Raw genomic sequence first — 20,650 nt, 5'->3', positions numbered from 1 at the left:
AGGTTCAAGCCGAAAACGTGTTGCTGGAAAAGCGCAGCAGGTGAGGCAGCATCCAAGGAGCAGGAGAATCGACGTTTCGGGCAGGAGCCCTTCTTCAGGAATCCTGAAGAAGGGCTCCTGCCCGAAACGTTGATTCTCCTGCTCCTTGGATGCTGTCTGACCTGCTGCGCTTTTCCAGCAACACATGTTCAGCTCTGATACTCCAGCATCTGCAGTCCTCACTTTCTCCATCTAGATTCAAGCCCTCTAGATATGACTATCTTTGAATGACAAGTGAAATTTAGATGTGTTTTTGTGCATATGTTTTGTATTGCTAGCTTTCATCCAGAAAAGGTCCAAGGCTTTATCATGTGTAGTGATTGATTCTTGAACCCTTAAATCAGGTGTCCATTGATTACATCAGTAAAGTAGCTACTTGGACTACCTCATGCCTGTTTACCAATTAATACTGTTTAAATTTAACCACCAGAAAGGATACTGTAGAGGCTTGTGGTGCAATAGTAATGTCCCTGTCTCTGGGCCAGAAGGGATGAGTTCAAATCCCACCTGCCACAGAGGTGTGTCATTAACATATCTAATCAGGATAGTGGGAAGAATTAAATTAGTGTTTTCACGGGTTCCATGTGGCAGCAGGGCCAAAGGTATCTGCTCAACATTCCCTGTTTGTTAGTGCTATGATCTCCTTATACATTATCAAAGTTCTGCAGTTTAAGAAAACTGATAGACGATTAAATGCTATATGTGTGGGCCAGCTGATTTGGCTGGATGTCTGGTCTGCAATACAAAGTAATGCCAACTATGCGGGTTTAATTCCCAGACCAGCTGAGGTTATCATGAAAGACTGTCCTTCTCAACCTCTCCTGGTGACCCTCAGGTTAATGAGAGAGCAGCCCAACGGTCTGATAAGACTATGGTGATTTTACCTTTTACTTAACAGGTATCACTTTTATGTACAGTTATAAAAAAAAAATTTGCAGCTTATTTTTCTTCAGGTTCTTTTATTTCTCCATTCGTGAATCAGATTTATCCATAGGTAAAGTTGAATTTCTCTTTTTCTAAGCGTTTTTTTTTCAAACTGTCTTATATTAATAAATAATAATGACTATCATTTAACTTCTTCATTTAGCACATGCTAGGAAAGGTGACAATTACCTCTAGTGTAGTATACACCTCTAGGAAAAGCAGTGAGATCACTGCAGGCCACATGAAAAGCTAGCAAGTTACCATTTCGTATAAGTGCAACAGAAACAATTATAAACTCAGACTGTATTATTGGTGATGCAGTGTTAAGAGAATATAGTTAATAAATTAAAATTTGCGATTAAAAATTTCAATTTTAATCATAGTCAATCTGCTTCAAGTTTTGAAAGCAAAATTGTCAGTTGAAATGGCAAAATAATCTTTTAGTTGCCTTCAAGTGCTAGTTTATTATTTATAAACACTTTCTATGAAATTTTTAAAGCAGTGAATTTATAATTTTGATTTTTGCTTTTTTCTGACTAAACAATAATTTGTCAAACTTTGCGAAACAAGACTGAAGTTGTCTTAAGATTTCAAATTCAGGTTGAGATTAAATTTAAATTTAAACTATTCCTCTGATTAAAGCAAAGCTTAAACACCTTCCAAAAATTTGATGAGCCCCTCCAACTGTCTGCTGTTTACAACTATAGCCATGGTTCACGTACGAACAGACAGTGAAGCTTGTCAAGTGAAAGGCATAGATTCAAAAAAGAGTACTACATGGAAAAGAACTACGTGACCCATTAAGAATGTGCAGGGGCTTTCAAAGTGCAATCCAGTTGTCTGCCAGTCCTATTCTTTTCGCATATTGCTGCTTGTTTGGTCCATTAGTTATTTATCTAACTCCCTGATGACTAAATTTGCCTTTCCTTCCCTAACCACTCTAACCTGACAATACATTCCTAATCCTAAACATTTGTTGCATTTAAAAAGAAACAATTTTCCTTCTGTCACCTCCTTTTTTATTTTACCAACCACCTTAAATCTCAGCACTCCTTTTATTAAACCTATGGACCATTAGAACAGTTTCACTTTACTTGTTCTATTCAAACCATTCATAATTTTAAACTCCACTCCATCAAATCACCATTATAACGAGAGCATGCCAAGCTTCTCTAGTCTATCTAGTAACTAATGTTTAACCCCTGAAATCATTCTAGTGTATGTGTTCTGTATACTTTTCAAAGCATCATGCATTTTTTGAAGTGTTTTGACCAGAATTGGAGACAGTATTCCAGCTGGGGCCAAGTTAATGTTTTATTCCAGGTTAGTAAAGCTTCTTGGCTCTTGTATATTACTCCTTTGTTCATAAACTTTAGGATTCTGTTTTTTCAACTACATTGTTCATATATCCTGATACCTTCAAGAATTTATGTATGATACACACGGGTGTCCTTTTTGCTTGTACCTCTTCTCATTGTACCACTTAACTGGTATAGTTGTTCTTTATTCATACTACCGAAATCTTATTTTTCGAAATATATTTCATCTGCCACATATTAACCCACTCCACAAGGTGTCCTCTGGAAATCCAACATTCGCGTAGTTGTTTTATTGAAAAAGGATACGTTTTGTCAAAGCTTTTCAACTTGTATTCATTAGGACAGTTTGCAAAAAATTAATGGAAAGGGGAACAACATTTTTATACTGTATGAACAAAATGAGCTCAATGTTTGCGGGTTGCTTCTGGTGGGGAAGTCCCTGTGGAGAATGTACAGTTATATGATATCTGACTGTGAACAGCCTTGAGAAATTAACCAGAGAATGGCTGTTACTAACCTTTCAGATTAGTATTCCTGCACCTTGTCCTGATGACTGTCAAACAAGAAGCTTCCACAATGTGTGTTTTTTTTTTCAGCAATATTTACTCCATTTTTGTTGGCTCGCCATGTGATACCATCGTTCTTAAGGGAAGCATGCAACACATATCAAATACTTTTCCAGTGACAAGTGATCTTGTATATTTTCTGTTGTGGTTCTGTTCGCCGAGCTGGGAATTTGTCTTGCAAACGTTTCGTCCCCTGTCTAGGTGACATCCTCAGTGCTTGGGAGCCTCCTGTGCAGCGCTTCTGTGCTGTTTCCTCCGGCATTTATAGTGGCCTGTCTCTGCCGCTTCCGGTTGTCAGTTCAAGCTGTCCGCTGTAGTGGCCGGTATATTGGGTCACCTCCATTGACAATACACTAGCCAAAGAAATAATAGCCAACCTGCTGGACAGACGTAACAGACAACAGGACGTTGAACCTATCAACAAAGACGGCATACTTAAACTACTGGACTTGTGTCTCACAACACACTTCACATTCAACAACCAAATATATGAACAAATCAACGGAACACCCATGGGCTCACCCATCTCTGGACTCATAGCAGAAGCAGTAATGCAAAGGTTAGAACAAACAGTCTTACCACAACTTCACCCCAAACTCTGGGTCAGATACGTGGATGACACCTTTGTAATAATTAAAAACACAGAAATAGAGAACACACACCAGATCATCAACGCCACACTCACAGGAATCCGATTCACTAAAGAGGAAGAAAAGGACAACCAACTCCCATTCCTAGACGTGATGGTACAGAGAACACCGAACGGAGAATTCACCACAAAGGGACACAGGAAAGACACACACACAGACCAAGTCCTAAACTATGAAAGCAACCACCCCAACACACACAAACAAAGTTGCATCAGGACACTATTCAAAAGGGCCACAACACACTGCAGCACACCAGAACTACAAAAAGAGGAAGAGGAACACCTGTACAAAGTATTCGCCAAAAACGGATACCCTCGCAATTTCATCAACAGATACCTAAGGGAGAGACAACGGAACGAGGACATGCCGCAACCCAAAGGACTAGTCACACTACCATACATCAGGAGCATTTCTGAACTGACACCAGACTACTGCGACCACTAGGACTCCTAACAGCACACAAACCAACAGCCACGCTCAGACAACAACTCACCAGAACAAAGGACCCGATACCCAACATGAGCAAAACTAATGCAGTGTACAAAATCCCATGCAAGGACTGCACAAAACACTACATAGGACAAACAGGAAGACAGCTAACGATCCGTATCCATGAACACCAACTAGCCACGAAACGACACGACCAGCTATCCTTAGTAGCCACACACACAGACGACAAGCAACATGAATTCGACTGGGACAACACTACTATTATAGGGCAAGCCAAACCGAACAGCCAGGGAATTCCTAGAGGCATGGCACTCATCCACAGACTCTATCAACAAACACATCGACCTGGACCCAATATACCGGCCACTACAGCGGACAGCTCGAACTGACAACCGGAAGCGGCAGAGACAGGCCACTATAAATGCCGGAGGAAACAGCACAGAAGCGCTTCACAGGAGGCTCCCAAGCACTGAGGATGTCACCTAGACAGGGGACGAAACGTTTGCAAGACAAATTCCCAGCTCGGCGAACAGAACCACAACAATGAGCACCCGAGCTACAAATCTTCTCCCAAACTTTGTATATTTTCTGCTGGTGAAGAATTTTATATGGAGTAAATTTTCCTGTGATTCATTGGAAAGAAAATCCATGTTTCAGCACTACAGCAGCTGCTGGACATTTGACACAAAACACATTGGAAAAACAATTCTGTTTGGAACAGGTAGTGGCTATTATGCTGAGAAAACCAATCTTTTTCTCAGATGGTCGAAAGCCTGCGGTGATTTCTGTTTCTATTTGCTATGCCATTACACTACAAACATTACACTACAAACTGTGTTCCAGAGTGTGTTTCATAATCAGAGTTTAACGCATTCATTATTTTCCTTATAGGTCAGTTCAATAATATCTGTCAATTGTGTGGAGTAATCTTTTCACGAAAGAGTGGCTTGGCAGACCATATTCAGTTTGTACATCAGAGGTGTAGGCCCCATGTATGCATACTGTGTGATCAAAAGTTTCAGCGACCATCAGAACTCCAGAGACATGTTGAACGGCACCATGACAGTGAGTCTCATCTTCAACAGAAAAGTCCATCTGGGACGTTCTGCCAACAATTTCTGCCAGTTTACTCCATCCACTGTGAATGCTGGAACTGTGCCAAATAATTCCAGCAATTCTACTGTCTGTCTGTCTTTCTTGTTTTTACAAAACATCAGTGATAGGGTTATTCCCAATTTAGTTACACTTTAAACTAGTAATTCAAATATCTTTCCTGCATAAGAGAATTGGTTGTCTTTCTATTCGGGTCAAAATAATTTTAAGGCTTTATTGTTTGGTAATTAATTTCCTCATTAAAAGCCAATAATGCCTGTAGATCATATTTTTCCTTTGAGTTTCTCGGATTATCACCTTTTAAATTCAAAAATAATCACTTTCATGCCATCGAGAAACTTAACTGAGTTATGTTATCGAAGTTAAATTTAATTAATTTTTAGAGACTTATAAATTACATTTAATATTTGTATTTGTGTTATCTTTGCAAGTTAGTACTTTGAAAAAGTTACTTTGAAAATTTGGTTTGCATCATTGTTTGAGCTTGGAGTATAATTGTGCATTGTTTCTGGTTTACAGATTGCTTAGCTGATGTCCAAATTAGCAATGTTAAATCTGTGAAAAGCCTGTGCATTGTTGAAAATGGGCTGTTAAAATCACCAGGTATGTTACCAATCTGCTTTGTTTAAAGTTACAAGGCATGCAGAATACCTTTTTTATATGTAATATTTTTACAATGCCTTTCTGATTCTTTTTTTGTGTGGGTTTCCTGTCCTACAGCAGCATCCCTCAAAAGAGCAACCTGTGTGAATGAGACGGCTAGAGACATGAGTGTCTCGTCTCATGGTAAATTGTTATTTATATTGTTGATCTTTGAATGCTAATGTTAACCATTAGGTGTCAATCTTGGCTCACTGGTAGCACTCTTGTCTGAGTCAGAAGGTCTCATGTTCAAGTCGCATTTCAGCCCATAACCAGAGTGAAACTCTAAGGAATGATGGGAGGTTGCATTATTAAAAGTGTTGTTGTCTTTAAATGCTTCTGCCCCATCAAACTGAGGTAAAGATTCCTTGATGCAATTAGTTATAGAACTTGTATTCTCCTAGTACTCTGGCCGGTATTTATTCCATAATGAACACAATTTAAAAAGTGTTTAGTTGATAGTTTTGTTGATTTTTGGTATCTTTCTATGTGCCAAATGGGTGTTGCAGTTTCCTACATTCAACATTCTGATGCTGTCATTCTTCTTAACATTCTGAGGTTCTGAAGATGGGTCATTGGACCCAAAACATTAACTCTGCTTTTTCTCCACAAATGCTGCCAGACTTGCTGAGGTTTTTCCAACAATTTCTGTTTCTGTTTCATTTATAAATGGAGACAATTTGCTCAAGTCAGAGGTATTGCTGAAATGTTTTCTCAGACTCCTTATTGCATCCTTTGAAGCCTAATCTTTGGAGTTATAACAAAATAACCTGTTGTATTTGGACTTCCAGAAGGTGTTTGACAGGTACCACATAAACAGATAAGTCATAAGATAAGAGCCAAGGTGTTGGAGATAGTACCTTGGCATGGATAGAGAATTGGCTAATGAGCAGGAGACAGTGAGTAGGGATAAAAAATTCTTTTTCCAGGTTGGCGAGCTATACCTCGTGGGTTTCCACAGGGATCAGTGCTGAGACAGTTACTATTTACAATATATATTAATGACTTGGAGGAAGAAAGTGAATGTAATGTTGCCAGATTTGCAGACAACCCAAAAATAGGTGGAAAAAGAGGCTACAAAGGGATACAAAACTGAGAAGTATTGTTAGGCAAGTGGGCAAAAATTTGGCAAATGGAGCATAATGAAGTAAAATGTGACGTTCAATTAGGAAAGGAGAACAAAAGAATACTTATTTAAATGGAGAAAAGTTGCAGAAAGCTGCTATACAAAAGGGACTTGGGGGTTACTTGTCCATGAAACAACAAAGTGAGCACACAGGGGCAGCAGGTAAACAGGAAGGCCTGAGGGCTTATGCCCGAAACGTCGATTCTCCTGTTCCTTGGATGCTGCCTGACCTGCTGCGCTTTTCCAGCAACACATTTTCAGCTCTGATCTCCAGCATCTGCAGTCCTCACTTTCTCCTCCAATGGAATCATGGCCCTTATTTCAAAGGGTTTGAAGTATAAGAGTAGGGAAGTCTTACTACAACTGTGCAAGGTGCTAGTGAGACCACATCTGGAGTACTTGAGCAGTTTTGGTCCACTTATTTAAGGAAAGATATTTCATTGGAGGAGATTCAGAGAAGGTTGACTAAGATGAGCCCTGGTAAAAAGATCATCTTTTTGAGCAAAGACTAAATCAGTTGGACTTCACTCACTGGAATTTAGAAGAATAAGAGGAAATCTTATCAAAACATATAGACTTCCACAGGGACTCGACTGTGTAAATGCTGAGAGGATGTTTCCCTTCATGGGGCAGTCTAGAACCAGAGGACAAGGTCTCAGGATAAAGGGATGTCAATTTAAGACTGATATGAGGAAGAATTTCTTCTGAGGGTTGAAAATCTTTGGAACTCCTTGCCAAGGAGAGTTGTGGGGGTAGTATACTTATGTATGTTTAAGGCTGAGATAGATTAGATACCCTACAGTGTGGAGACCAGGTCATTTGGCCCAACAAGTCTGCACCGACCCTCAGAAGAAACTCGCCCAGATACATTTCCCAGTGATTAATGCACCAAACACTACAATTTAGCATGGCCAATCCACCTGACCTGCACATCTTTGGAATGTGAGAGGAAACCGGAGCACCCAGAGAAAACCCACGCAGACATGGGGAGAATGTGCAAACTCCACACAGACACCCGAAGCTGGAATCGAATCCGGGTCACTGATGCTGTGAGGCAGCAGTGTTAACCACTGAGCCATCATGCTGCCGACAGCTACACACTTTATTTCCTGCTTCTGGAATGCTGTCACCATGATAAATGAGCAGAGGAAAACTCCCACTCCCTGAGCAGGAATCGAACCCGTTCCGCAGTGGTGAGCGTGCTGATTCCTAACCACTACACCACCAGGGAAGGCAAGATGGATTTTTGGTCAGAGGTGGAAATAGAGGTGGGCAGGAAAGTGGAAATGAGGAACGTCAAAGCAAGCTTGAGGGGCTGAATGGCCTTCTCCTGTTCCTATTTCTTATGGTTTAACCTATTACACACAGACAAATCTCTCAAAACTCAGCTTGTAAGTTTGCTCACTGAGCTGGCAGGTTTGTTCGCAGACATTTTATCACCATGGTAGTTAACACCATCAGTAAGCCGCTGGTGTTCAGTCCCACTTTCTGTTTGCATGTCTTGGTCTGTTACAGTGGGTGATATCATTTCCTGTTCTTTTTCTCAGAGGTTGGTAAATGGGGTCCAAATCAATATCTTTATTGATGCAGTTCCACTTTGAATGCCAGGTCTCGGAATTCCCGTGCGTTTCTCAGTTTACCCTGTCATAGGATGGATATGTTGCCCCAGTCAAAGTGATATCCTTCTTCGTCTATGTGTAAGGATACTAGTGATAGCGGGTCATGTCTGTTGGTGGCCCATTGGTGTTAGAGTATCCTGGTGCTAGTTTTCTGCCTGTCTGTCCGATGAAATGTTTGTTACGGTCCTTGAAGGGTATTTTGTAAATGACATTCGATTTCCTTTAGGTTCATCAGTAGCTGTTTCAGTGTGTTGGTAGGTTTGTAGGTTACTATGATGCCAAGGGGTTGGAGTAGTTTGGTAGTCATCTCAGATGTCGTTGATGTATGGTAGTGTCTCTGGGCGTGTTATCTCTTCTTCTTGTTTGGGTTTGTTGTTTTAAGAATTGGCGGACTGGGTTTATCGGTGTATTGGTATATACGCTATGTAGGTATTTTTCTTCTGCTGCTCATAGTTCCTGGGTGCTGCAGTGTGTTGTGGCTCATTTAAATGTTTTGATGTAGCTCCGTTTGTGGGTGTTGGATGATTGCTCCTGTAGTTGAGTATCTGGTCAGTGCGTTGCTTGCCTGTAGTCAGTGGTTTGCAGTTCTCCATTAACTGTCCGTTCCACTGTGAAATCTAGGAAAGGGAGTCTGTTGTTGTCGTCGTCGTCATCGTCTTTTTGAAACTTATACCAGGAAGGACGTTGTTGATGATTATTATAGGTTTCCTCTAATTTGTTCTGTTTTATGATGACAAAGGAGTCTTACATGTAGCGGATCACAAGTTTGGGTTGGATTGTGGGGAGAGCTGTTTTTTTGAGTCTCTGCATTACTGCCTTTGCTAAGAAGCCTGATATTGGTAATCCCTTGGGTGTTCTGTTGATTTGTTTGTAGGTCTTGTCATTGAAGGTGAAGTGGGTAGTGAGACACAGGTCTACTAGCTTGAAGATGTTGTTCTTGCTGAAGAAGTTGGTGCTGTCTGGCATTTGTATTGTTGGTTCGTCTAGTAGTGCAGTCAGTGTTTCTATGGCCAGGCTGATGGTAATTGATGTGAATAGGGCTATTGCGGTAAAGGAGACTATTATTTCATCCTCTTCTAGCTTGGTGTCTTTGACGTTCAGGAATTCTTGGGTGGAGTGGACAGTGTGGCATGACTCTCCTACTAGGTATTTCAGTTTGCGGTGGAGTTCCTTTGATAGTCTGTATGTTGGTGTGCCAGGGAGTAGGATTATTGAGTCTGAGGAGGGCCGCGGTTTGTGTACCGGAGGTAATCTGTAGAAGCGGCGTGGGTTGGATCCATCAGGTTTCATTTTTTTGGGGATCTGTATTGTTAATTTGGCCTGATTTATGAAGCTTCTTCAATACAACTGTGATCCAGTTTTCTAGCTGTGGAGTCAGGTGTATCTGTTGGTAAGTGTCGTATCTGCGAGCAGTGAGTTAGCCTTTCTATGTACTGCGTTCTGTTCAGAGTGATGGTCACGCGCTCTTTGTCTGCCAGTCGGCTTACAATGTTTGTCTTTTCTGAGTCCTTCTAGGGCTTTCTTTTCCTGTGTGTTGAGAGTGTTCCCTTCTTTCTCCCTGCTTAGTGTTGGTGCTGCTGTCTGTCTGATGGTCTGCTGGGTTTCTTCTGCGAGTCCGTTGTCTTTCAGGGTTGATTCTAACACTGCTAACAAGTCCTTTATGTCTGCATCTCTGTCGTACATTATCTCTCTTACGAGGACGGCTTTGTCAGTGTCTGTTAGTGGTTGGTCCGATAGGTTTTTAATCAAAGCTTCTGAAGTGTTTGTGATGCTTTTTTTTGTGAGAGCTTGTCCAATTTTTCTCGTAAAGATAGTTGTTTCTTTTTCTTGGTCTCCTATTGTTTGATGCTGATGACTTGTTGTAGTGTGCTTGTCCATACATGGCCTGTCGCGTTGATGTATAAAGTACTTTGGCGCAATATTTTCCCATTGTATTATGACATCATGGTAGCCCAAAAACCTACCAACACACTGGAACAGCTACTGATGAACTAAAGGACCCTATACCAGCAAAACGAATGTCATTTACAAAATACCCCGCAAGGACTGCAACAAACTCTACATTGGACAGACAGGCAGAAAACTAGCCACCAGGATACTCGAACACCAACTAGTCATAAAAAGACATGACCCACTACCACTAATATCCTTACTTACAGATGAAGGAGGACACCACTCGACTGGAACAACATATCCATCCTGGGACAGGCTAAACAGAGACACACTAGGAATTCCTAGAGGCCTGGCATTCAACCTGGAATTCCATCAATAAACACAAAGATTTGGGCCCCATTTACCAACCTCTGAGAAAAAGAACAGGAAATGATATCGCCCACCTGAACAGACCAAGACACAAATAAAAAGCAGGACAGAACACCAATGCTTCACTGGAGGCTCACTGATGATGAAATGTAGCTTGGTGATGAAACATCAGAGAACAAACCTGGCAGCTCAGTGAGTAAACTTACAACTTGAATCTCAACCCGAGCAGCAAATCTTCTCTAAAATCTCACAAAACTATCTTAAAATTAGGTGAAAGGGGTCTTGATAATAGTGTAATATTAGGACACAGCATTTATTTAAAATCAACATATACTATGAAATACTTCCGACTTGTTTCTGAAAATAAGTGTCTTACATGTATTCAGAAAAAATGTTTGACCAATTAGTAATTGATTTTATTGTCTGCCAATGTCCTGTCAAAGCACCTCAACTATCATATTTTCGGTAAACATAATCAGAAATGTTTTGTCAACCTGTACCCAATATTTTAGCTCTAATTTGGATGATTTCATCTTAAAAAAACTTCTCTCTTTTTGGAATTCATTATCCCACACTTCTGCTTTGTTTAAACACACAGGCTATTTTTCAAAAGGAAGGACACAAAATAATTTTATTTAGCTTAATTACAGTATTTTATTTTTACTTTGCATATTTTCTTACCCTGCAGATGAAGTGAAATTTGTCAAAGATGCTATCAATCAGGTTAAAACTGGCAGAAGTAGGACTGAGAGAAACAAAAAGACAATCAAAAGACCTAAAAGTAAGTTAAATTTTCTCAACTCTCTTTACAATCTTCAAAGTTTGGCTTTATCTGAAACCCTCTGGCAGTTGCCCTGGTATTTGTTTAAGTAGCAACTTTTCCTTAAAAGGCCAGACAGACCATTTGAGTTTTCAAGGAAATCACATAAAAGCTGAAATTGTACCCTTATCAATGTCCACAGTAACACACGTACCACTCAGAATTCTGACGAAAGGTCACTGGACTTGAAACATTGGCTTTATTTTTCTTTCCAGGGAAGTAGCCAGACCTGATGAATTTCTCCAGAACTTTGTTTTTGTATCATTGAGAGTTACTGGATAAGGACCTAGTGGCCAAAAATATTTTTCTAACTAATGTTTCATGTTAATTTTCCAAAGACCAAACAAAATCTTCATGTTAATCCAGTAATAAACGATTTACAAAATTGCTTCTAAGCATAACTGTGTGATATCACTTCTATATATTTAAATTAGTCTTCAATTTTGTTTAGTGCTTTTATTTAACACACTGAAGTATTTATATGATAATTAGTTATCTACTATTTTAACTGGAATTAAATGATTTAAATTGGCAAATGCTTTCTCTACTGTCACAATCATCTGGTCAAACTCCTGGAACTCTCTTCAAACAGTACTGTGCACGTACCTTCACCGAATGAACCGTGGGCTTTAGAAGTTGATTCGCCAATTGTTCAAGGGTTTTTAGGAAATGGGCGACAAATACTGGCATAGCCATCAAGACACATCTCATGAATAAAAATAATAAAACAAAAATTCCTGCTCCAAAATATTTCCAAATGGAGAGATGTCTAATTTTAGATTTTGTTCAGGTGAATTCTACATTCTTAATGCTTCAGCAAAGAAACTAACAAAACTGGCCAGTTATTCTTTTTCTTATGTCTGTCGTTTCAGCATAGTAGATTTTTTAAAAAATTAGACTTTCAAGGTGCCTGGAATCATGAATTACATTTGTCAGTATCTGCCTTTGATCTGTTGCCTGATCCTGCAATCAACTTGAATATTAATTTGCCAAGTCAACATTCTGACTTTGATTAATGAACTTTTTTTTTGATCAGGTGATATGAGTAACACACTTTTCTGACGCTATGTTGAATTTTGCTGCTTTGAAAACTGCTTGTTTGATATTCCAAACTTTTTTTTTCTGTTTTGTGTCAGACTGTGTTCTGCAAAAATCGAGCTATCTTTGTCCTTGTAGCTTGGCAAACTGGATGACTCCTATGCTGTGTCATATAACCACAATTATTTACAGAAAAAAGGATGCTGTGAATGTTACAAATTATTACAAAATTTCAGAAAATAAACAAAGAACTGCAGATGCTGAGATCAGAAACAAAAGCAGATGCTGCCAGACCTGCTGAGTTTCACCAGCGATTTCTGTTTTTGATGATGATGATCTGAGGTCCCAGTCAGGTGGGATAGGCCCCTAACATCCTTACCATGATTTTCTGTTCTACATTTAGCAGCAAGGCTAAAATATTTGTTTTCTTCTCAGTTTTCTTTCCCTAACCTAGGGTTATGGACTTTAAAATTGATTTTGTTGAGTTGCGGACAATGGAACATTTCCCATTATAATATGCAGATAGGAAATGCCTTGTTCCTGAACTGCTTGTTGAAAATACCAAAGAGCAGTTTCCCAAGATTCATTGACTTGTTACTCTTCCTTAATGATTACAAGTGCTTCACCTCCGTTTAAACTTAATGCTGCCTCCTCAGTCAGGGTTGAAAATTATATAGCCTGCACAAATCATGTCCTGCTTTGGTCTTTCATTCGCCAAATGAATATCCATCTGAACTATAAATGTTCCATCACTAAGAAAGGAATAACTGATGCGAACATTGTTCAGTTACTGACTCCAGTTCAAAACAATATTGCTCCTTGTGACATTAGAGGAATGCTACAGCAGACTCCGCTTAACTTAGAATTTTTCTTCCTCCACTGATGACTACTGACTTCCTGTTTTGTTTCTACACACTGAACTTAGAATTAGCTTTATTATGACTTGTAAGTACAAGTCACCATTTACGGCGCCATCTTAGGTACAAAGCTACCTAGGTACAGAAGCTTAAGTACAAAGCAAAAGAATAAGTAAGGTTGCAGGAATCTCTGCCCCTTTGTTCCATCCAGCCACTGTTTGATCTCGTGCCACGCCAACAGTGCAATCTTTTGAACAGTTTTCTTTGGTCATCCCTGTACAGAATCTAAAGTCTCATTTACCAAGAATTCTTTTGAACAAATCCCTTATGTTGAGAACGTCTAAACACTATTTCCTCTCCAGGAGTTTCCCCCAAATCACTGAGAGAACATATATGTACTGTTTCATAGCATCTCACAGTACAGAAAAGGCCCATTGAATCTGCATTGAAAAAAAACTAAACAATACCCATTTTTCAAAACTTGGCCTATAGACCTGAATCTTTTGATATTAAGTGCTCATCCAATTAAGTTTTAAATGTTTTGATGTTTCCGGCCTCCAGTACCCTCTCCGACAATGCTTTCCAGATTCCCATTACCCTCTGTGTTAAATAAATATTCCTTGTATCCTCTCTAAGAGGAAGGTTCCTTTGCTAAAATAGTCCCAGGAGGCGACAGGGACAGCAATGTAAGCCTGAACGAGGCACTAGTATCATCTTTGTGGTGAGCGCAACTTCAAGTTTGGGACCCAGCTGATTCAGCAGTGGCTGTATTGCCAAGATCAGCCCAATGTGGTCTCATGGCTCAATGACGTTGATGAGGCAAGATGACACCAAAGACTGGCAACACTGGTCCAGTCATGCAGCTCCAGGCCATGGCTAGGGCCCAACTACCTGATGGCGGAGGTGATGGTGTAGCAGTTGTGTGTCGTGTGGGGACTAGGGGCACCTGAATGCTCACAAACTGAGGAATAGACTTTGTGGCTTTCTTTTTCTGGTGGTGAGGACTCATGTGGAGGCAGGAAGTGATCTTTTGGCTATTTTTAAAAATCCTGTCTATTGTATCTTAAGATGGCACTGGAGAATCGCAACTTTGTACATTTTTCACTGTACTCCTGTACCCGACTACACATGACAATAACATCTAAATCTCCTACCTTTCACCTTAAAAATCAATCGCTTATTGATTTTTCAGCTAAGGGGAATAGCTGTTTTCTTTCCACCCTTCATAATCTTACACATCTAATCAGGTCCCCTCTTGCCTTTCTCTGCTGTAAAGGAAAAAACCCAAGCTTATCAGAATTTTCTCCAATACTTTCCCTACCATGGATATGAGACTCTCAATTCTGTAATTCCCTGGTCTATCTCTATCACCCTTCTTGAAATGCAGAATCACATTCATTAACTACAGTCCTCTGGTACCTCCGCTGTGGCCAGAGTATTAAAAATTTGGGTCAGAGCCTCTGTGATTTCTTCCCTGGTCTCCCACAGCACCCTGGGATACGACTCATTTTAGACCCAGAAATTTGTCTACTTTTAAGATTGCTCAAGCCTCCATGACCTTTTCACTACTACATCAAACTCTCAAGAACCTCACAGTTCCTCTTCCAGAATTCTGTACCTACATCCTCCTCCCCCAAAATGAAGACAGGCTTGAAGTATTGATTTAACATCCTACCACTGACCTGTGGTACCACACAGATTGTCCCCTTGATCTCTAATGGGCCCTACTCTTAGCCTGATTATCTGCTTTCCTTTCATTATACCTGCAGAATATCTTGGGATAAGTCAGTTAGGCACCTCCATGGACACCCTCAATAATGATCTAGGTTGGCCTTCAATATTTGCAAATTTCAAGGGAGTAAGCAATTCACTCCAAATGTCTGTTCTGCTTCATAGTTTGAGTGGCAAACCTTTCTGTAGGAGACTGCATGTCATTTAAAACTGGGATTTTAAAATCTGAATTTTCTAAGAAGGCATTGTTTTAATGTTATTATTACAAACATGAGTGATGCAGCGAGAATATATTTTCATGTTTGTTTTAGAATCTATAGCCTAATGGTCTCTTGCTGTCATGTTTATGTTTTCAGGAGTGCACAGATGCAGCCTTTGTGGGAACAAGTATTTGTATTATTCTATTCTTTGGAAACACAGGCTTATGCATGGAGGTACATTTTACTTCCGATCTTACAACTTTTAAGATAATAAATTTAATTTTGGCTGATGTGATGAATGGCAAATTCACTACTTAGAAACACTTACAGCATTTAGTTTCTTTAATAAAATTAACCCTGTACAGAAAGCTTAGCAAGTGTGAATTCTTGTGATTACTTCACAAAATATGTTCAACAGATTCTGGGTTTCTCAGGATGAACAAAGAGATCTGATGTCTCCAATATTGATGGTTGAAACTTTCTCCTGTGTTTTGTCACTATTGACTCCCAACACTGGATTGGGTTTTTGTCAGAGGCCTCACAATGCTGAATTAAAATTTCTTAGAAAATGAGTAGGAAAAGTCAATGAGATCAACGCTGCCATTGTTTACTTACCAGCTGAAAGAAAGTCAGCACTGGAAGGTGTGCAAGTGGGCCACCTGGCCACACCTCAACCTTAGGAAGGCATGTTGAACATGAACCAAACAGAGCAAAGACAGGAAAGTAAAAAATGGGACCTCTGGGCTGGAGCGTTTCAGTTATGGAGAGGGATTGGATCGACTATGATTGTTTTCTTTAGAGCAAAGAAGTTTGAGAGGAACCATGATTGAGATGTGTACAATTATGATGGGTATAGATAGGGTACACAGGTGGAGGAATCAGTGACAGGGAGTGGGGAAGGGGAGGGGGGAAACATAGATTTAAGGTAAGGGGCAGAAGGTTTAGAGGAGATGTGAGGAAAAACTTTTTCATCCAGTGGGATGGTGGGATTCTAGAATGTTATGCCTGTAAGGGGGAATAGAGGCAGAAACACTCATAACACTTGTGAAGCCAAGGCATACAAGGCTATGGACCAAACAGTAGAAAGTGGGATTAGAATATTAGCTAGTTGTTTTTGACTGGTGCAGATGTGATGAACCTTTTTTCTGTACTGTAGAGCTCTGTGATGTGTTTTTTATTCTAGTAGTAAATCATAATTTACATGAACCATACATCCAGTGACTTATCAGCTTGACTAAATGTAATATCAACCTTTTAATGTCTCATGAAATTATATTAGACTAAACTTCAGTTTTCTTGTTTCCAAGACACACACAGCGTTAGTCAAGGAACCTAATGTGGTTATATAGTAATGATAAAATGTTTTAACCTTCAAGTTTACAGCTTATGAATGTGTATGAATTTAAGAAATACGTTTTAACTTTCAGGGAAAAAGAAACATTTCTGTCTACTGTGTGGATCAGGCTTTTTCAGGTCAAAGGATTTGGACATCCACTTCAAGTCAATACATCTTCAGGCCTTTAAGTTCAAGTGTCCACACTGTGAAAAAGGTTTCAATCGACCTATTGATGCTCTAAAGCACATCATTATTAGGCATACAGGTAGGTCTTCATCAATGATACGCTAGGACTTGCTGCTTCAGAGTTTAAAAAAATCTTTTTAGATTAGAATCCGTTAACAGGTTAGAAATTGTTTATGGATCATTTAGATAATTACAAATAAGGAAGACCATTAAGTCTATCTGGTCTATTCATCCAGAATATTCACTAATATTGTGATTGATAACAGCATTCATCTGCCCTGGATGGAACGAACGTGAAACATGGAGAGCATAATCTGCTGTTGTACACATTTATTTCAATAATCTTGGTAGAGTTTCAGAAGAGTACTTGTTCCTTGCTATTTGGTTTAAAAAGTTAGGAAACAATGTCTATGATGTTTGAAAGGTGTGCTGGAATCCTAGGAATGTATGGTTTCACAGGGAATGGGGATAGACATCAAAATGCTGGTTACTGTTTGAGGCTAATGCAGATGAAGTGTAAGAACTCGAGCAGGGCTGTTTGCACACCCACATCCAAAATTAAATGAACCACGTGTTACAACAGAGGTTGGAGGAGTGTATTGTATTTCTCCTGTCCCACTATTCCACTGATCATAATGTTTTAATGTTTCTGTTCTGAATAAGAACTATAATGAATACAAAATATTAATTTTGTTTCTGTCTTTACATATGAAGCAAGATCTGTTGAATTTTTTCCATTATCTGTAGTACTTAACTTTTTTCAATAAAAATATTTTTTAAAACATTCTTCACAACGTTATAAAATTACAAAAATATGAAAATATAACATTATAACAACACTAAACCAACGACTATACTACTCTACAAAATAACTCCCAATGACACTCTTAATTCATCAATAAATAAATAAGTAAATAAATAACACCGCTCAGCATAGCAAGACCTCAGCTCTCAACCTTCAAGAGCATCAATTATTAAACCCATGTTTGCTCGAAATTCATCCTCTCAGGACATTAAGCTTATTAAACCAAACCACCATGGCTAGACAAAAGTCCTAATTAAAATGGCAGATAGATCTGCTTCCAAATAATTTTAAAAGGGCTGCCATGCCTTAAAAGATGTCCATTTTCTGGTGCACCATGTTTGTAAGAACGTCCAAAGGAATGTGTTCCATAATTAATTTCTGCTGTCCCGAGACACCCGGGAGTTCTCAGACACCCACATATCAGAATGTTCTTCCTCGCACAAAAAGTGAAGATGTTAAAAACGCTTTTTCCCATGTACTTCTAAGGGAGATAAATTCAGCAAACCCAGGAGAAGAGAAACCGGATCCACCTTGACTTAGGTCCCCAAGGCCCTCTCTATGACTCCTGCCACAGCGCTCCAGTATGTACAGAGCCTGTGGCAGGACCACAAACAATGAGTGAGGGTACTCTTATTTATTTTACATTTGGGACACATTGAAGATGTACCCTGCTTAAATTTTGCAAGACCATCTGGGGCCAGGTGAGCCCTATGAAGAATCTTTAACTGCATAGTAGGGTCATATTACATATCAAAATCTTCCTCGCACTCTCACAAATGTCCTCCAGAGTTTCCAGAGTGAGCTCCACCCCTAAATCTCTCTCCTAGACCTCCCGTAGTTGCTCAGTGTCACCCGAGGAACCTCCCCCTAACAAATGATCGAGGGTACTCACTGAAATAGTGCTCTTAGCCTGAAGCACCCTCTCTTTTTCTGCATCAGATTAATAACACTCAGTCAGAAGCATAGTCACTTTTCAGAAAAAAATCTTTGATCCGAAAAGAACAGAAGAGGTCCCTGCTCAAAACTCCATACTTGAGTTATTTGAGCAAAGTACATTAACGTTTCATCTTCAAACAGGTCAGCCAAACAAGACACTCTCCTATCCACCTAGGACTTAAACTCAGGATCCATTGTCCCTGGCCGGAAACCTGACATACCAACAATAGGAGAATGGAAAGATGTGTTAGACATATTACCCTCCATCTGTCACATTGTCCTCCATGCTTTGACAGTGTTAATAACTATTGGATTGTGGTAATGTTCTGCAACTATCCTCATTTTGTCCAGAAACAACAGGTTAATAAGAGGACACTTAGCCTGGGAGGCTTCAATGTCCAACCATATCGATGGGCCTATGAGGGTTCAGCAATCACACTCACAACATAAAAGGGAGCTCAACTGATATCTTCTGACATTCGGGAGATCCATTCCTCTCAATCCCTGGGGCATTTGCAATTTTCTTAGCTTGATAAGAGGCTGCTTATGGCACCAAATAAAAGAACTAAACCAACCATTTAATTTCTGAAACATTTGTCTAGAAAAAAGCAACGGAAGCATCTGCAAAGGTTATAATAAGTGAGGAAGAACATTCATTTTAATAAGAGCAACTTGACCTAGCCATGATATTCGAAGGCCCACCCCCCCCTCCATCTTTGAAGATCTTGTTTAATCTTGTCAAGCAAATGAACAACTGATCAAAACTAGGGGTAACAGAGGCTAAATAAAGAAAGCTTCCCTGTACGCACTTAAAGTGGAACCCACCTTCAACGTCTGGTATTCCCCTTAGACCCTCCATAGGCATAGCCTCTGATTTTGAAAAATTGATCTTGTAACGTGAGAAAAAGCCAAATGGAATTCATACATTGTATCAACTGGGGCACCGAAACTGCCGGGTTCGAAAGAAAAATGATCATCCGGGTATAATGATCTTGCGCAACTTTGACCCGACCTTTGGGGCAACTATATTAGGGTCCCCACGAGTGGCCTTGCCAGAGGCTCAATCATCAAAATGAAGAGCAAAGGTGAGAGGGGACAGCCTTGCTCACTGCCCCTACCAATGTTAAAATTATCAGACCTTATACCATTAGTGAGAACTGCCACCAGAGGAACACTGTAAAGGACCCTTATCCATCTAGTAAACACTCACCCAGGCGAAACTGCTCTAGGGTGTAAGAAAGATATGGCCATTCCACCCAGTCAAATGCCTTTTCTCCATCCAAAGAAACTACCAACCCTTGAACTGACCATTGCTGGCACATGCAATCATGTTATCAGTCTCCTTCCATTATTAGAAGTACTGTGACTCTTTACAAAACCTGTCTGATCCTCCCGACCAGTAGAGGGCAACACCCTTTCCAACCTCAATGCTGAAGTCAGACAAAATTTTAAAATCAGAGTTTAAAAATAAGATGGGTCTGTAAGAAGCAGAATCTTCCAGGGTCTTCGCTTTCTTGAGGATGAGAGAGATATTAGCCTCTCTCAAGGATGATGGGAGGCATTCCCAACTATATGAATAGTTATACATGTCTAGCATCGATCCTGACAGTATGTTTACAAATTCTTTATAAAAGTCACTGGGCAAGCCATCAGGGCTGGGTGCCTTTCCACTTTTGAAGTTGCCTCACTGCCTCCTGTATCTCTTGGACTGTTAAGGAGAGACACCTGTTCAGCAGACACACAGGAAGATCCAAATTCCGAAAAACAGACTCCATCTTATCCCATCTGTCCTCACAGCATTCAGACTGGTAAAGTTCAGAGTAAAACCTCCGAAACGCCTCATTGATGTTTTTAGCATCATAAATGAGAGTCCCATTCCCTTCCCTAATAGAAGCAATAGTCTGGGAGGCATTCTTCTTCCTTACCAAATATGCCAATTATTTACTTGGCAGATCTCTCCCCAGTCAGCTTGAAGTTTCCATGATTCTCTGCTTGCCCCTGTAGCATTGTATCAGAACTGGGCGGGGGTGC

The 20,650-nt window shown here is 39.9% G+C and overlaps 1 protein-coding gene across 12 annotated transcripts in view; it reads left to right on the top strand.

Moving 5' to 3' along the window:
• The window catches only part of LOC140469287 (uncharacterized), a 97,173-nt gene that overhangs the window by 57,226 nt on the left and 19,297 nt on the right, over window positions 1-20,650 (top strand). For 9 of the 12 annotated variants that reach the window (XM_072565636.1, XM_072565637.1, XM_072565638.1 and 6 more), the window contains exons 14-19: window positions 4,840-5,013; window positions 5,581-5,664; window positions 5,782-5,847; window positions 11,399-11,491; window positions 15,513-15,590; window positions 16,784-16,957. In XM_072565636.1, the coding sequence (XP_072421737.1) occupies window positions 4,840-5,013; window positions 5,581-5,664; window positions 5,782-5,847; window positions 11,399-11,491; window positions 15,513-15,590; window positions 16,784-16,957 (669 nt within the window). The remainder of the gene's footprint in view (window positions 1-4,839; window positions 5,014-5,580; window positions 5,665-5,781; window positions 5,848-11,398; window positions 11,492-15,512; window positions 15,591-16,783; window positions 16,958-20,650) is intronic. The other 3 variants (XM_072565639.1, XM_072565634.1, XM_072565640.1) reach the window with 3 other exon arrangements.

The sequence above is a fragment of the Chiloscyllium punctatum genome, chromosome 49 (assembly GCF_047496795.1).
Source record: "Chiloscyllium punctatum isolate Juve2018m chromosome 49, sChiPun1.3, whole genome shotgun sequence".
In the NCBI taxonomy this organism is placed as follows: Eukaryota; Metazoa; Chordata; class Chondrichthyes; order Orectolobiformes; family Hemiscylliidae; genus Chiloscyllium; species Chiloscyllium punctatum.
This window is presented reverse-complemented; position numbering and strand designations above follow the sequence as displayed.